Raw genomic sequence first — 14,347 nt, forward strand, 5'->3', positions numbered from 1 at the left:
AGGGGGCAAGACTGATCCCTAATTCCTGGCCCCTTTTCAGGTCTGGGAGCTAACCAAGGCAGGCCTGGCTCCTCACAGGGATTTGTTAGGGTAGTTCCGCTGTAGGCAAGAAGGTAGGGGGTGATGGATGGGTTGAGCTCGCTGCTAGCACCCTCTTGGCCCATTCTACAAGAAAGGGGTTCTCACCTAGTGTTGGGACCAGAGCCCATGGCTCTGCCTCGTATGCCCAGGAATCACAATACCCACTAGCTGTGATTTGGATAACTGTGGCCCAAACCCCAGAGAAAGTGGCTTACACTGATCCTGGTCTCGACAAATCCCTTCCCACTCTCTGCCCTGAATAGCCACAACCATATGTACCTGTCTTGACTTGCATCCAAAGAGTGGTTAATGTTGCAATGGGCAGACAGACCGACGGACTGATCTGCCTCCGGGGACTAAAAGGCAGCAATTGGTCTGTTGCCACCCAGGTAAGGTCTCTCAACAACCCTCCTGGCTGGCTTTGTAGTGGTCTAGCAATCACTGCCTGCTGGGTACCAGGCAGTGACAGCCCAAGGGGGTTGCTTGGCTTCACTGTGATGAATGTAGGGCTCAGAAAGGGACCAGCTGGTTTTGCTGGGGCCCCATCTGAATAGCTCAGGGGAAGAATGCAGGTCAGTAGAGAGAGCAGGGTGCAGAGAAAAAATGCCTGAGCCATGCCCAGACAGGCTGTTCCCAGCACAGACACCCCTTCCTTTTCAGTTGCAAATGTAAATATTCGGCTGTGGGGGAAAACACCTCCAACAGCACATAGTGCAACAGAGCTGTTCTCTGGCTGCTCACAGGCCTGTGTGTTTCTTTTTGTGGGATATCTACCAAAGGTGCTCATTTAACAAGAGCTTAATCCAAACCAAATTCCACCTGGGGTCATTCCATTTAACCCCCATACATTCTCCCTTGGTATTTCAATCAGCTACATTATCCTTCACTGTGTGACATGGTATGGCTGTACACTTTTCAAACCACTGCTATGCTCCACCCCAGAGGAAGCTGCATTTTACCAGTGGGTAAAGTGCTCCCTGTGAACAGAGCACACTGGGATCCTTCTGGACCAGATCTGCTAGTTTTAGGCCAGCTGTTACTGTACTAGGAATCTGCAATGATGATGACTATTCAGTGACTGCTGCCAGGATTTTTCAGCTCATGCATAAAACTGACTCATCATGGGGATGTCAGCAATGGCAGGGGGACGAGACTAACTGGACATCAAAGGACATCACTTGCCCCTGATAAGTTGAACACTCCAAAGCTGTTTTATTAGACAGACAGTTGATCCAGCCAGCTGAGTGAAAGGTCAGCCTCACGGTTATGGCAATGGATGGTGAGTTCTTTTCCTAGAGCTGCCACAGAGGACCTGTGTGACCTTGGGACCTCCACTTAACCACTCTGTGCCTCAGGTTCTCAACTCCAACATCAGACAAGAATGCCTCCCTTCTCCCACTTCATATGAGGGTTGTGGGCTTCTGAGATTCCTTAGGGCTGCCTTGGGCTGTATGTCCGTGTAGTCCCCAGGACAGAGCAGCTCCACCCCGCCATAAAGATAAGGGGATTGGCATTTCATTGCCCCAGGTGCTGTCTAAGCGCACACAGAAGGAGAGGCCTTGCACCACAGAGCCCATAGGCTGAATAACACAGACAAAAGCTAGGAGCCAGGAATAGAAAATAATCATCGTTGGTGCATTTTGTTAGTAAAATTGTGAAGCACTAGACAACAAAAGTCAGTGGCATTGTTCCCACTGTTCAGGTGGGGAAACTGAGCCATGAGGAGGTGATGGGGCATCTTCAAAGGTCATTCAGCTGGCCAAGGGGAAAACTGGGACTAGACTCCAGGTGTCCTGCTTCCTGCTTAGCACTCTCCACTAGAGCATGCTCATTCCTGATTGTGGGGACATTTTGCTAAGCTCAGATATATCAGTACTGGAGCCTCTTACTGTGGTCAAGATTCAAAATGGCTGTTCTGGGTGATTCTTTATGCTGGTTTTGCTAGACCAAATACCATCCAAAAGTGAAAGTGTTTGGGTAGGTCTCTCTGGCTAAATAGGGTGCACAATGAACAAGGCACTGGACTGGGACTCAGGAGACCAGATTCTATGCCCAGCTCTGCCACTGACCTGCTATGTAACCTTGAGCAAATTACTTGCGCTGTGCGGCTTTGTTTCACCCACCTTTTGTCTGCCTTACTGCTTCAAACTCTTAGCTCTTTGGTGCTGGGAGTATCTCCTAGTTTATGTATGTACAGCACCTAGCACCCTGGAATGTGGGCAGTACCTCCATGTTCTAAGACAGCAGTGTTCAATCATCTGCCCCTGGAGACCAGAGGAGTGGTGTGGGGCAGATCCATGGGCCAGATCAGATACCACACCAGCCCCATGTGCCAGGATTGGAACCCGGGGCCCTGTGCCACTCTGCTAGGATCCTGTGCACTGGGATTGGACCCCTCACCCCTGCAGCTATGTGTCTGGATATTTGGCAGCAGGGGAATGATGATACCTGTGGGAAACCCCACAGGCCAGATGACCTGGCACCAGGGGTTGAATCTGGCCCACAGGCCAGGGGTTGAGCACCTCTGTTATAAGATTATTCACTCAAAATAAATTATTATAACTCTGCCCAGCCTGTGGCACTCATGCCATGGGATCCAGGATTGGGGCCAGCATCCATTTACTGAGCATGATTGACAGCAGCAGCAATGCCAGGAAGGAGTGTTGCAGTGGCTGTGATGGGGCTGTGGAGCAGCGTCCCATTTCATCATGCCTGATCTGTGGTATGAAGCCCGACCTGTTTGACATTGGTGAGCAATGCTTCCTTCCCTCAGATGACAAACCATGTGGAGCAGCCACGGAAGAAGGCTGGGGCCAGAAAGGGAACGAAAGCCGAGGCCTAAGGCAGCCTATGGCTACTGCTTAGTGCTAACAGTCATGGGGGGCAGGTGGCATCAGGGGTGGACTCCCCTCCAAAAAGGTCAGATCCTGCTGCTGTGAACACAGCAGAAGAATAGACAGCAAGTACTTGCTCACGTGTCTCCCTTCTCCAGGGGTTGGTTGCCTTCTTTTCTATATTTCACCCCTGGGAGGCAGCTGTACACACACTTAGATCCTGCAGTCAGTGCCAAGGTGAGGAAGTGCATTGAAGTCAATCGTGCTTCTGAGAGGCCTGGGATGATTGATTCCATCCCCCTGGATCTGGACTTGCAAATGCAGCGGGGGGAGGGGATCAGGAATGTCTGGGGGGAGGTAAGAATAAAATGAATAAGGAAAAGAATAAAATGGTCAGCACTTCCCTAAAGTTGCAGGCTTCTCCCATCTTCTCTGGGGTTATTTTTATTAGGCACCACCAGTACTAGGTAAACCTCGAGCCTGGAGGCTATGATGCAAAGTGCTGTATGCACACTTGGGACAGGATGAAGTCAGGAAAAGAAACCCAGCTGCTCTACCCAAATAATTCTGAAATAGTGGGAATCGGGGCTGTTTCTAGACCCAACGGTTAGAAGAATGGACTGAGAGCCAGGGCTCCTCTTCCTGGCTGGGGCTGGAACAGAGGGCCTAGAGCCAAGATTTCTGGATGGTCTGTCTGGATCTGGGAGAGGGAGGAGGTCTAAAGGCTAGGGCAAGGGACTTATGAATCAGGAGTCCTGAGGTCTCAGCTGTAATGTAGGAGGAAGGTGGTCTCATATGTGGAGAAGGGGACCAGGACCCAGAACTTTGGGATTCTCTGTTGGGCTCTAGGAGGGAATTGTGTTGTAGGTAGAAGGATCCTAAAAGCCAGGACTTCTGGGTCCTCTTTTGCACTTGGTTTAACTTTGGACACTGCATATTTTTGGTGTCCTTTTTGTAAAAAACAATTCCTACTTTACAGAGTTGCTCGTCTGCTTGCAAAATGGGGTTACCTTGTCCTGGGCCTCTCAAAAGGGCTCTGTGAGGATTCAACCCTGAAGGCCTGCAGAAGGTTTAGAGATGTCTGGATGGAGATGGGCAGAGGGTTACCACCTCAAGAGTGAAATGGACTTGACCTCTCCCTGCAGCAGCAGAAGCATCCCTAGGCTCTGGCACTGGACACTGACCCATTCCCTGTGCTGGGGAAGGGGTGACTGGGGGATAAGGAGGTTGGCCCCACCAGAGCCAGCTCCCTGCCTCATGAACTAGTGCTTCAGGGAGGCTTTCTCATCATTCCCTTGCCTCATTAAACTAGGTCAGGGCACAAGGGGGGAGATACACACAGCAGGGGAGGCGCACACACACAGGTGGAAAACACACAACTTTATTATGGTACAAAACACCAGCTATTGCCCCATTCTCTTCACAGCAGTAAAGAATCCTACATTGTTTCATCTATGGGGCTCCTACACAAACAGCTTGAGAGACAGAAAAGCAGCCCAGGACTCCATGTTTCTTGCCAGTGATCCCCACCAGGGAATCAAACTAGCCCAGGAGAACTGTGGGAGCAACCTCTTTCTGCCTCCCATATCCAGCATTAGGCCTTCCTAGTCACCCAGGCCTCCCATTCCCCTCCCAGGAGCATGTAAACAGACTAGAGGGAATGTCGCTCATCACAAACCCCGTCCTCTATACTTGGGCACTGCTCTATGGGAACTGGCTGGGGAACCCATTTATCCGGTGTCTCATCTCCTGTCACACCTTTAGCCCAGTATCTTTGTCTCTTTGATCCATCAGACCTAACTAACAAGCCCATCTAACCCACTATCTCTGCCACCCTACATCACCAGAGTTGTCCATTTCACCCATCTATCTCAGTATCCCTGCCTGCCCATCACACTGGATCTGGCAGAGGTCCACCTAATAGACTATACTCACCTTCCTACCACACCAGATCTGACTATTAACTCTTCTAGCTCTGTATCTCTGTTCCCCTGCCATGTCAGATCTGGCCAGTGGGCCCTTCTGATCCAGTATCTCCACCTCAATGTCACATCAGCTCAAATCAATGCCTCTCTAACCTAGTACCACCTCCCCTCCCCCCATCAAACCAGTGTGCTCAGCTAGTCCAGCATTCTCCCCTTCGTGCCACAATGGGCCCATCTAACCAGACCTCCTTTCTCCACTAGTTTCTGATGTCAACTGCCCTATAACATATCAACTAACTCATACTCTGCCCTGGGAAGAGAAATTCCTTTGCCTTCATCTGACTGGGACTGACATATGCCCTGAAATCCAGACAGTGATGGTCCCCTTCCAAGCAGCTTGATACATGACCTGGCCATCCCTTATATGGGTAGACACATTGCTGGGGGGTGGGGGTGGGGGGGACCATGGAGTTGGAAAATACGTGGACAAGCCAGTTCTGGGGATCAGCCTAGGCAAACCCCTCCCAGAATCCTTACAGTGCAGCAGGCTGGACTGGTTTTGGTGGGTGGGGGCCAGGGAGCAAGCTCGTCATGGCTCAGTCCCTCCCCACCCAGTTTTACTGCCTTCACTGTCCCATAAATTAAAGGCATGACTAGGAGGGGGCTGGGCTCTGAGCCATTCTTACTGCAAGGAAGGCAGCAGGGAGGGAGGCTACTGCTGAAATCCTCCTCTCCCATTGCCCTGCTGTGGCTTTCCCATCTGAACTGCTCAATGTCCCCAGCACAGCAAAGGCCAGTAAATGGCTGTATCTGCCCCTTTGGACCAGGGTCTATTCACTAGCAGGATCTGCTCCTCCATCTGCCATACATAGGCTGGACAGCTCCTTTAGGGGAGATATGGAGTTGTAGAGGGAGACAAATAAGCTCTGATCAGCTCAACCTAGCAGCCAAGAACCACCCCAACACTCAAAGGCCATTGTTGTCTCAAGGACCCTGCCTGAGCGGCTCACATAGACAGAAATGGCTGTCTCCCATGAACCCGTCAGCATGCTGCATGTTCTCCAACAAAATTCTATGGACTTCCCTGATGCTGCCCAACATTAAATTGCTTCCTCTAGTTCTACTTCTGTGCTACACTATCAGACCTGGAACAAGCCTCTACTATGGGCCATGCTGAATACTGTGTGTTGGGCCATGCTGCTCCTGGGGTTCCTCTTTGAATGCCCTGAGCAGATGATCCACAGTGTCCCCTTCAGGTGAATGGATGGTGTCAGTGGCAGTGTTCACTCTGTCTCAGCACCATGCCACAGGCAGGCCACGGCCCTAGGCCAAAACATCTGCTGGGGCACAGATGATGGATGGCAAACAGGCCAGCAGCTACAGGCATGGTGGATGCCTAGTCCAACTCCCATTGGGTTCACAGGATCAAACCCAGAGACCATGGGTATAAATGTTTGGATCCAGATATAAACTCACTCAAAATTCAACAGGATTCTGGGATTGACAGAGACAGACTATATCTGGCATCCTAGATAGAAACCCTGTTCCCCCAGGCATGATTCTGGGGATGGGACACAGTGAACCTAGATCTAAATCAACACAGCTTTTGCTACCTACATAAATGGCCACCCCTACTGTGGTCCATTACTAGCAGGACTGTAGCACAGTCTCTGTGTGACCCGCCTGGAGAGAGGCAGAGCATGATGCTCTGACTTTAGCCAGGCTTGGAAGGGTTTGGATTTTCACTGAGGAATGTGAATAGTCACCAATTTCATCCTCTACCCAGAAAATCATCTTCCTGAAATTTACAAGGAGGGAAATTTAAAAATTGAGGGGGCCCACACTGATTCCCAATATTAGCAGGGGGTGAATATGTCCCCCAGTGTTTTGCACAGGCAGGCATCTCTCATCTCCTTTTGGTCCCTGCTCTGCCTTGCAGCAATCCATAAGAGGATTTTATTTCTGGTTGGTGCATCTATTTTTGCACTGGTGCCGTTTGCTCTGAATTTGTTATGTACCTCAGTTGCTTCAGTCACTGGTAAAAACCTTAAATGGACAGTAATCTTAAGAGGTGGTATGATTCTTTGAGCTATTACATGAATACACAGGGAATCTGGCTCAAACAACTGTCAGACTTGACTGAGGGGTGAGAAGCCCCTGTGCTCACTTGTCAAGGAAACTGTGCTAGAGAGTGGAGAACCGTTCTTACAGCCTTACACAGTGACTCCCCTCTGGCTCAGCCTCGCTGCCTCCCACTGCTAGAGAGAGCTCACAACCCCTTTGCAAATTGTCCAGCCTCCCCCAACTTATGTTGTCAACAAGTCTCAAGACAACAGTGTTCAGACCCCAGCTCAGGCAGGGCTGGAGACAGCGATAGGTCCTTGGGACCATTACTAAGCACAACTGGCCAGTCAGCCCACCCCAGGTACACACTGCATGAGCGTCAGCTCTGTTTTCATCCTCCTGACTGGCAAAGCCTGGCTTCACCTTAATAATAACAATTATAATAATAATAATAATTAATAATTATTAACAATAAAATAGTCTAAAATAAAGTGTTAGCTCATACTCTGATGGTCCTGAAGATCTCTCCCCAACTCCATTAAGATCCAGTCACTCCTGAATTTAAAACCTGTTTCAGTCTCCAAATTCAGGTCTGCAATGGAATCACATTCCCCCAGTGATGTGATGGTTCAAACTATGATATCCGGCTCAAAGTACATCTCCAGGGCCAGATTCCCAGCTAGCGCAATCCACAGAGTAGCACCGACTGATACCAGCTGCAGACCTTCCTGCAAGATTTGGAATTTAGACCCATCTGTGTTTTAAGACTTCACCCCAAATCTCACCCCCAAAGACCCACCCTCCCCCCTCATCTCACATCCCTGGATTCTGCCCTTCCCCCATTACGTTGCTATGGGCAGAAAAGGCAGGTGCATTTGTTGGAAGGTGCCGTGGATGTCTAGAACAAAGATAATGGTAGGAAACACCCATGACTTAATTAAAAAATAAGAAGTCAAGTCAGAGGATGAGAGAGGGGAAAAACAACGTCTCCTTGTCTCCTTCGTGGTGAACTCCTGGCTTGATTAACTCTTCCACACAGGACCAGGGGAAGGAAAAGAAAGTCAAGGGATGTTTCCCAATGCAAGGGTATCAGCTTCCCCATCAGAAATAATCTAGGCATTCAATAAATACAGCTGGAGTGCAAGGTACAGGCTCAGAGAAGCCAGGATTCATCTTCCAGTGCAAAAAAACCCAACTCCCTGCCTGGGCTGGGGAGAGAGATAGATGGTGCCCAGCCATTCCCCTCCCTCCCCAGCCCCACAGGATTGGGCCATAGGATCGGAATCTTGCTGCTGCCTGCTCCACGGGCTTCCTGGTGCAACCATTCACCTCCCCCTCACCAGCGTGAGCTCCCCCAAGGGAGAGCGAGTGACAGCCTGGAGAGGGGTGGGTGTGGGAAAGGAGCAGGTGTGTGCATTGGGCAATTGCTCAAAGACCAGCCCATTGTGCAACTCACTCAACTCACCCTGGGGGCTTCCCCCCATCCCTGCCCCACAGTGACACTCCCCATGCCCAGCTGATTCATCACTGCTTCTGCCCTGTCCCTGAGGAAGACTCAGATGGATGTCTTCCCACTACAAGATGGCCCCCACCCCTCTAGCTGGAACCAGAACCCCTGAATCCTATGATGTCGCTGGATGCTTGGAGGTGGGGGGAGAGTTTTCATCCACCTGCCAATTCTCTGGCTTCACCCCCACCCCTGCCTTCAGAAGATTTCTTCACACCAACCTTGACTGAAGTCATCAACCCCTTGCCACCACTCCCCATCGTTGTTCCTGGGGTCCCCCCAAAATAGCCACAAGCAGTAGAGGGCAAAGATAGCATAGCACCCCTCCCCTCCACTCAAGAGATCCATTCCAGGCGTCCTGAGCTTTTGAGAAGATCCCTTACGTAATGCACCCCAAGGTCTACAGGTTTAGATCCCTTCACTTTTAAGGGAATTCCTCCACAACTTGCCACAGGAGCAGCAGCAGGTGGGGGCAGCTGGTGAGACCCTTGGGAAGGGTCAAGAAAGAAAAGGCTGAGCTGTTAAAAGAGGACTGGCCAAGCCCAGCATGAGCAGGTGCAACTCCATTGACTCTGATGGGTTTATACCAGCTGTAAACCTGTGCCCTAGATGGATACCCACTGGAGCTTACAAAGCAGTAATGCAGCTGGATTACAGTTGGACCATCTTACCCTCCTTACCCTAGCACTGCCACTCACAGGGTAGGCAACAGCTCTGCCTGAAACAACTCTGAGTGGAGGATGTTCCTTCACTGAGGAGGGTAAAGGGTGGATCTCTGATGGGGAGCAGAGCCCTCCATCAAGCCATGGAAGTCCCCTCCAGTCCCCAGCTCCAGGGGCCTCCCTTGAAGGTAAGCTGTTTTTAACAAGCTGTTCCCAAGCCATTGTTGTTTGATTCTCCCCTTTCGCCCCAGACCTGTCGGGGCAGGTTCTGCAAGAGGGAAGGGCATTAGCTGCTTCAGGTCCTGATTGATGTTCCTTCCAAACAACTTCCCTTGTGCCAAAAGTTGTAGCAGCACAAAATACACAGAGGCCAAAAGGTTTCTGGAGTGTGGAAGCTTCCATGGCCCGAGAGAGAGAAAGAAAGAGAGAGAGAGAGAGAGAGAGAGAAACAGGAGTGAAACCACCTCAGGGCAGAAGCCAGCTTCTGTGATCTGCCCAGGCAGGGTGGCATGGAACAAATGGGAAGTTGTGAAAGGATCAGCAGGGTCATTTCACCTGTATGTGTAGCTGGGTAGGGAAAGAAAAGAGGTGAGGATGGGGGGTGGTAGGTGAAGGAGGGTGGCAAGGGAATGGTAGGGGAGGACTGAGATGAGAGCACCTGCCTTTTCTGCAAGCTAAGCCTGACTCGCAAATCCCCAGCTTTGGATTCTGACCCCTCTCCTATGTGCAGGGGAGGGGATGTATCAAAATCTGGAGCCTGTGGCCAAGGACTTGTATGAAGGAAGCATCCCTCCACCCGTTGCTTTGCTGGGGCCCCTCTTTGCTGCCCTTCAGCACAGTCCCCCAACTGAGATCCTTCAAGTAAGAATGATCCCCTCCCATCCAGCCTCGCCCTTACCCACCCTCCAGGATCCAGTCTGGAGACCAGCCCCAAAGCTTCACTCTGTTAGATCAGAGGGTGGACCCTCCCTGAAATTCCCCCTCCACCACCCCCACGGGAGGGAGAAGCCACCCACCGTATCGTGATAGGTTCCTTTTTCCCCAATAGAATAAATAACCACTTTCTCGGAGGGGACAGCCGTGTACAACCAGTCCCATGTACAACCGGCTGGAAGGTAAGGCAGCAAGTAGGGAGCACCCCTCACATGGCACCAGAGCAGGGCAGGGACGTCTTGGTGAGGGCAGGGGCTCAGTTGGGCTGGGTGATGGTGCTGGAGCCTCCGGCATCAGGCTCTCGCTTCCCTTTCCCTGGAAGGTCCGCCCCACCCTTCCCCTCTCCTTCTGCCCCCTCCTTGGTGCCTTCATGTGTCTTCATGTGTTTGCTGAGGTGGTCACTCCTCATGAAGACCCGACTGCACACGGGGCAGGTGAACTTCTTGGTGCCTGTGTGGGTCTGGAGGTGTCTCTGGAGCTCGTCAGACCTGGTGAAGCGCTTGCCGCAGAAGAGCCAGTTGCAGACAAAGGGGCGGTCCCCACTGTGCCACCTCAGGTGGGCCTTCAGGTGGGATGTCTTGGCATAAGCCTTGCCACAGCCAGGAATGTGGCAGTTGTGAAGGTGCTTCTTCTTGGTACCATCCGGGCATGGTCCTACCCTCTCAGCTTCCTGGCAGTTTGGGCAGCGGCACACAGCCTGACCAGAGCTCCGTGGCATGGATCGTCTCGAGCTCTTTGGCCTAGCAGTGCTGTCCATGGCCTGCTCGAGAACATGGGGATCCTGTGGAGATTCAAGTTGTTTGACCCCTTCCTGGCCCATCAGGTGCTGGGCTGAGGGCAAAAGGTGGTGAGGGGGGCCACAGAGCTGGTGCTCGGTGGAGCCATAGCCCCCCAGTGCAGGCTGGAGTCCCCCCGTGTGGCCTGGTGCTTGGAGGCCACCTTGACCATGCTGAAGGTCCATCCAGCTGGATCCAGCATGGAGGTCCCACCAGGGGTTCACGCTGCTGTCCTCAGCAGCATTGCTGGGGTGTGAGGGCCTGAACCAGGGCTCATAGTGGTGAGCCATTTCAGGAGGTGTCTGCAGGAGCTTTGAGTAAGAGCTGGGAGCCAGCGGGTTGTCACTGTCCAAGTCTATTCGTGAAGAGCCATGCAGGTCATAGCTAGGGGTGGCTGAGAACTCTATGTCAGGGACCACCAAGGGCAGATGTGGGAGCTCCGGGGGCTGGAGAGAGGAGAAGTCACCTCCTGCCTCAGAGCTGACGTGAGGCTGGTAAGTCTGCAGCGGCTGCAAGTCCAGGTGGGTGGGGGAGGCACAAGGTGTATCCGAGTGCTGATTGCCAAGAGAGCCACAGACAGCTGTTATCATTGCCGAACTCCAAAGCAGCAAGGCAGCCCAGACAGACCTGGAGGGAGAAGACAAATACTGTGAGAACTCACACATTTCCCTTCCTTCAATATTAAACCATTGCCTTCTTTCCTTGGAACAGGCCAAAGTTCCCCTTTCCTCCCCGGTCCCAGAGATGAGTTGGAGTGACAGAGTTCACATCAAGACCACTTGTTCATCAGGGGCTGAGATACTATGGAGTCCCCCTCTGCCCAGAGCACCTTCCAAGGCACAAGAAGTCAAATGCATGACTAACCTTGCTCTATTGAAGTCAGCAGATCTATTCCAGGGACAAATTTTGCCTGGAAGTGCTCCTGTCTTACATCAGCTACACTGAAGAGGCACAGACTGTGCTGCAGTAACAATACTTAGCTCTCTCCATCCATAAATCTCCAAGCACTTTACAAAAAGGAATTCCTGGTCATTATTCCCAATGTTACAGGTGTGGCAAATGAAATAGAGCACTTAAATAACTTACCCAAAGTCTCCCAAGTCCTAGCCCATTAGGTCACCCACCTTCCTTGCTATCCTGCCCCGCTGGGCTAACTGTGGGGAGTCAATGTCATAAGGTCAGGAATACATGGTGACACCCCACCAGCTGCACTTAACTGGTTGGATGCAGCTCTCAGTCCCCTAATATACATAGGGCTTACTTCCTAGAGGGGGGTTTCCTGAAACAGGAGAACCAACTCATGCCAACAGATCAGCCCTCTCCCCCTGTTAACAGCATGAACTATTGTCTCAGGCCTTGGCTGTCCTGGGGTAGCACCTAGCAGCTGTTGTCACTGGTTTCATGGGCCAGCCAAGTAGCCAGGATGACTCGGAAGGTATTTTAGAGGCTCCTACAAAGTCAGGGGTAGGCTGTTCTGTGGAAGGGGGATTTAAATATAGTTTATTCTCCCGTCCTAAAAGGCATTCGGAGACAGGCCCCTCTAATAGGCAGCTTCTGGGAAGTAGATTACAGTAATTACAGTCTCCTCATCTCTGTGGCTGGATGTGACTTGAGCTGCTCTGATCTGGGCCTGGGGTGGCAGGGGTGTGGGGAGACCTGACTGGGTATTTATAGCTTTGTTCTCGTGGCTCTGAAAAGGGATCTGAAACAGATCAGCATCATTTAGCAGCACCTCAGGCCTAGCCCCATGGGAGCAGCATGTAGGCGTTGGCTGGTCAAGGGTGATCAACCCTAGGAGATGGCCCACAGTGGTATCTTGTCCCTGGGATTGGCCCATGCACAATGTACCAAAGCAAGCCAAGCTTTGTTTCCCATCCCCAATTCCACTGAGCCCCTGGCTGGTCAGACAACACTGTAAATGAAGGGGAGGTGCAAGGCATTACAGTGACTGTGTGCAAGCACAGCCACTGCTTGGGACACAACAGCTGGTACCTCTAGCATCTCCTGGTATAGACTAGGCCAGCATCCTTTCAGTGGTAACATCCATGGTCATTGATTGCCATGGGAGTTGGGCACCTATATAGGAATTAGATACCCAAATGCCCCTGAGGGTATGACACCTGTGTCTTAGGCAGGGCCAGCCTTATGTGTGAGTGATATGGGTGACCCCCAAGGGTTCCATGGTCAAGGGGGTGCCACACACACATCTGCCTCTGACTCCCTGCCAGACTGTGCCCCACACCCCTGCCTGCCTGACTCTGCCTCTCCCCCTACCTGTAGCAGCGGAGGAGGTGGTGGTGGAAGCTGGCCAGCAGCGGGGTCTGGCAATGGTGAGGAAGCACCACTACCTGCTGGACAGGGTAACACAAGTGGGCTGCAAGCAGCACCCACCACCCCTCAACCGTGACTGGCTCTACAGTTCCTACGGCTCTACAGGCCAGCAGCACCTGCTTCTCATGTTTCTGCTGCTCATTATCATGGGCATCTGCCTGGCACTGCTCACCTTCTTTGCCTCAGGACTGGTAAAAAATGAGTCTCCCCTCACCCTTCATCCCCTGCTCTGCTTGGCCACCACCAGGGTATGCTTTGGGGAAGCAAGACTCCTGATCCAGCCCAGCAGCTCCCCTCAGGCTTTTATCTCTGAAATTTCACTAATACTACTACATTCTTAAACTCAAAGAAAGGCCGCCAAAATACAAGATTGCCTAGGCCTCCATTTTCCCTAGGCTGGTCCTGGAAGCCGTAATGGCATTTCACTCTTCTCTGCCACTTGTAAGGAAACCACCAAGCAACTTTCTGCCAGAACTGCTGTAAGCCCACAGACATGCAACAACTAGGTGCAGCCTGCAACACAATATGCAGGACTGGGATGCTGATCCTAGGGCGCAGCCTCCTCCCTGTCCCCCCTTTTCCTTGTGACAACTAATGCCATAGTGTGTAAACACAGCACCTTCTGGTAGGAGACACCATGTGTAGCTCAACTTTTCTCTGTTGCCCGTAGCATGGTGACACCTTATTCTTCTCTTGCCAATGCAGGTGTAGATCAGCAGCATTCCAGTGGCATGAACAAGGGCAAAGGTGCAGCTCTCTCCAATGGCAAAGAGCTGGCTTTCATCACACTCCTATCCAAGCACCTCAGATCTCTAATATGTTCAGACCCAGCGGGGTAGGGAAGAGCTGTTATCCCATTTTACAGGTCAGGAACTGAGTATCTCATCTAAGGAACTGACCCCAGCTCTCCCAAGCCTCAGGATAATATCTGGATCATCCTTCTTCTCATTGTCTTCACTCAGACCCATCCTAGAGGAGCATCAGGCAGAGTGGTGGCTTCCACTCCCATAGGAGATGTTCTATAGCGCACTTTGTCTGTGCTGCTACCCCAGAGACACAGGACTGGGCATCTGGTTGCCTTGCGAGGTCTGTAGAGGCAGGGCAGAGGTTTGGAATTGTTTGACGCCAGCACTCAACACCATCACAAATCAATGAACCCTGCTCCCTTCCCACAGATCCCTGTGACCGTCCTTGTTCCCCTCTCTGCAGCAGCTCCAGCACAGGGGTCTGCTCT

At 51.8% G+C, this 14,347-nt stretch overlaps 1 protein-coding gene across 3 annotated transcripts in view; it reads right to left on the reverse strand.

Annotated features, from left to right (window-relative positions):
* Positions 1-7,715: 7,715 nt before the first annotated feature.
* SP6 (Sp6 transcription factor) overlaps positions 7,716-14,347 on the reverse strand; it is a 49,177-nt gene continuing 42,545 nt past the window's right edge. For all 3 annotated transcript variants that reach the window (XM_090044627.1, XM_090044630.1, XM_090044628.1), the window contains exon 2: positions 7,716-11,409. In XM_090044627.1, coding sequence (XP_089900753.1) covers positions 10,263-11,409 — 1,147 coding nt within the window. In that variant the 3' untranslated portion in view covers positions 7,716-10,262. The remainder of the gene's footprint in view (positions 11,410-14,347) is intronic.

The sequence above is a fragment of the Crocodylus siamensis genome, chromosome 4 (assembly GCF_052110815.1).
Source record: "Crocodylus siamensis isolate JL-2025a chromosome 4, ASM5211081v1, whole genome shotgun sequence".
Classification (NCBI taxonomy): Eukaryota; Metazoa; Chordata; order Crocodylia; family Crocodylidae; genus Crocodylus; species Crocodylus siamensis.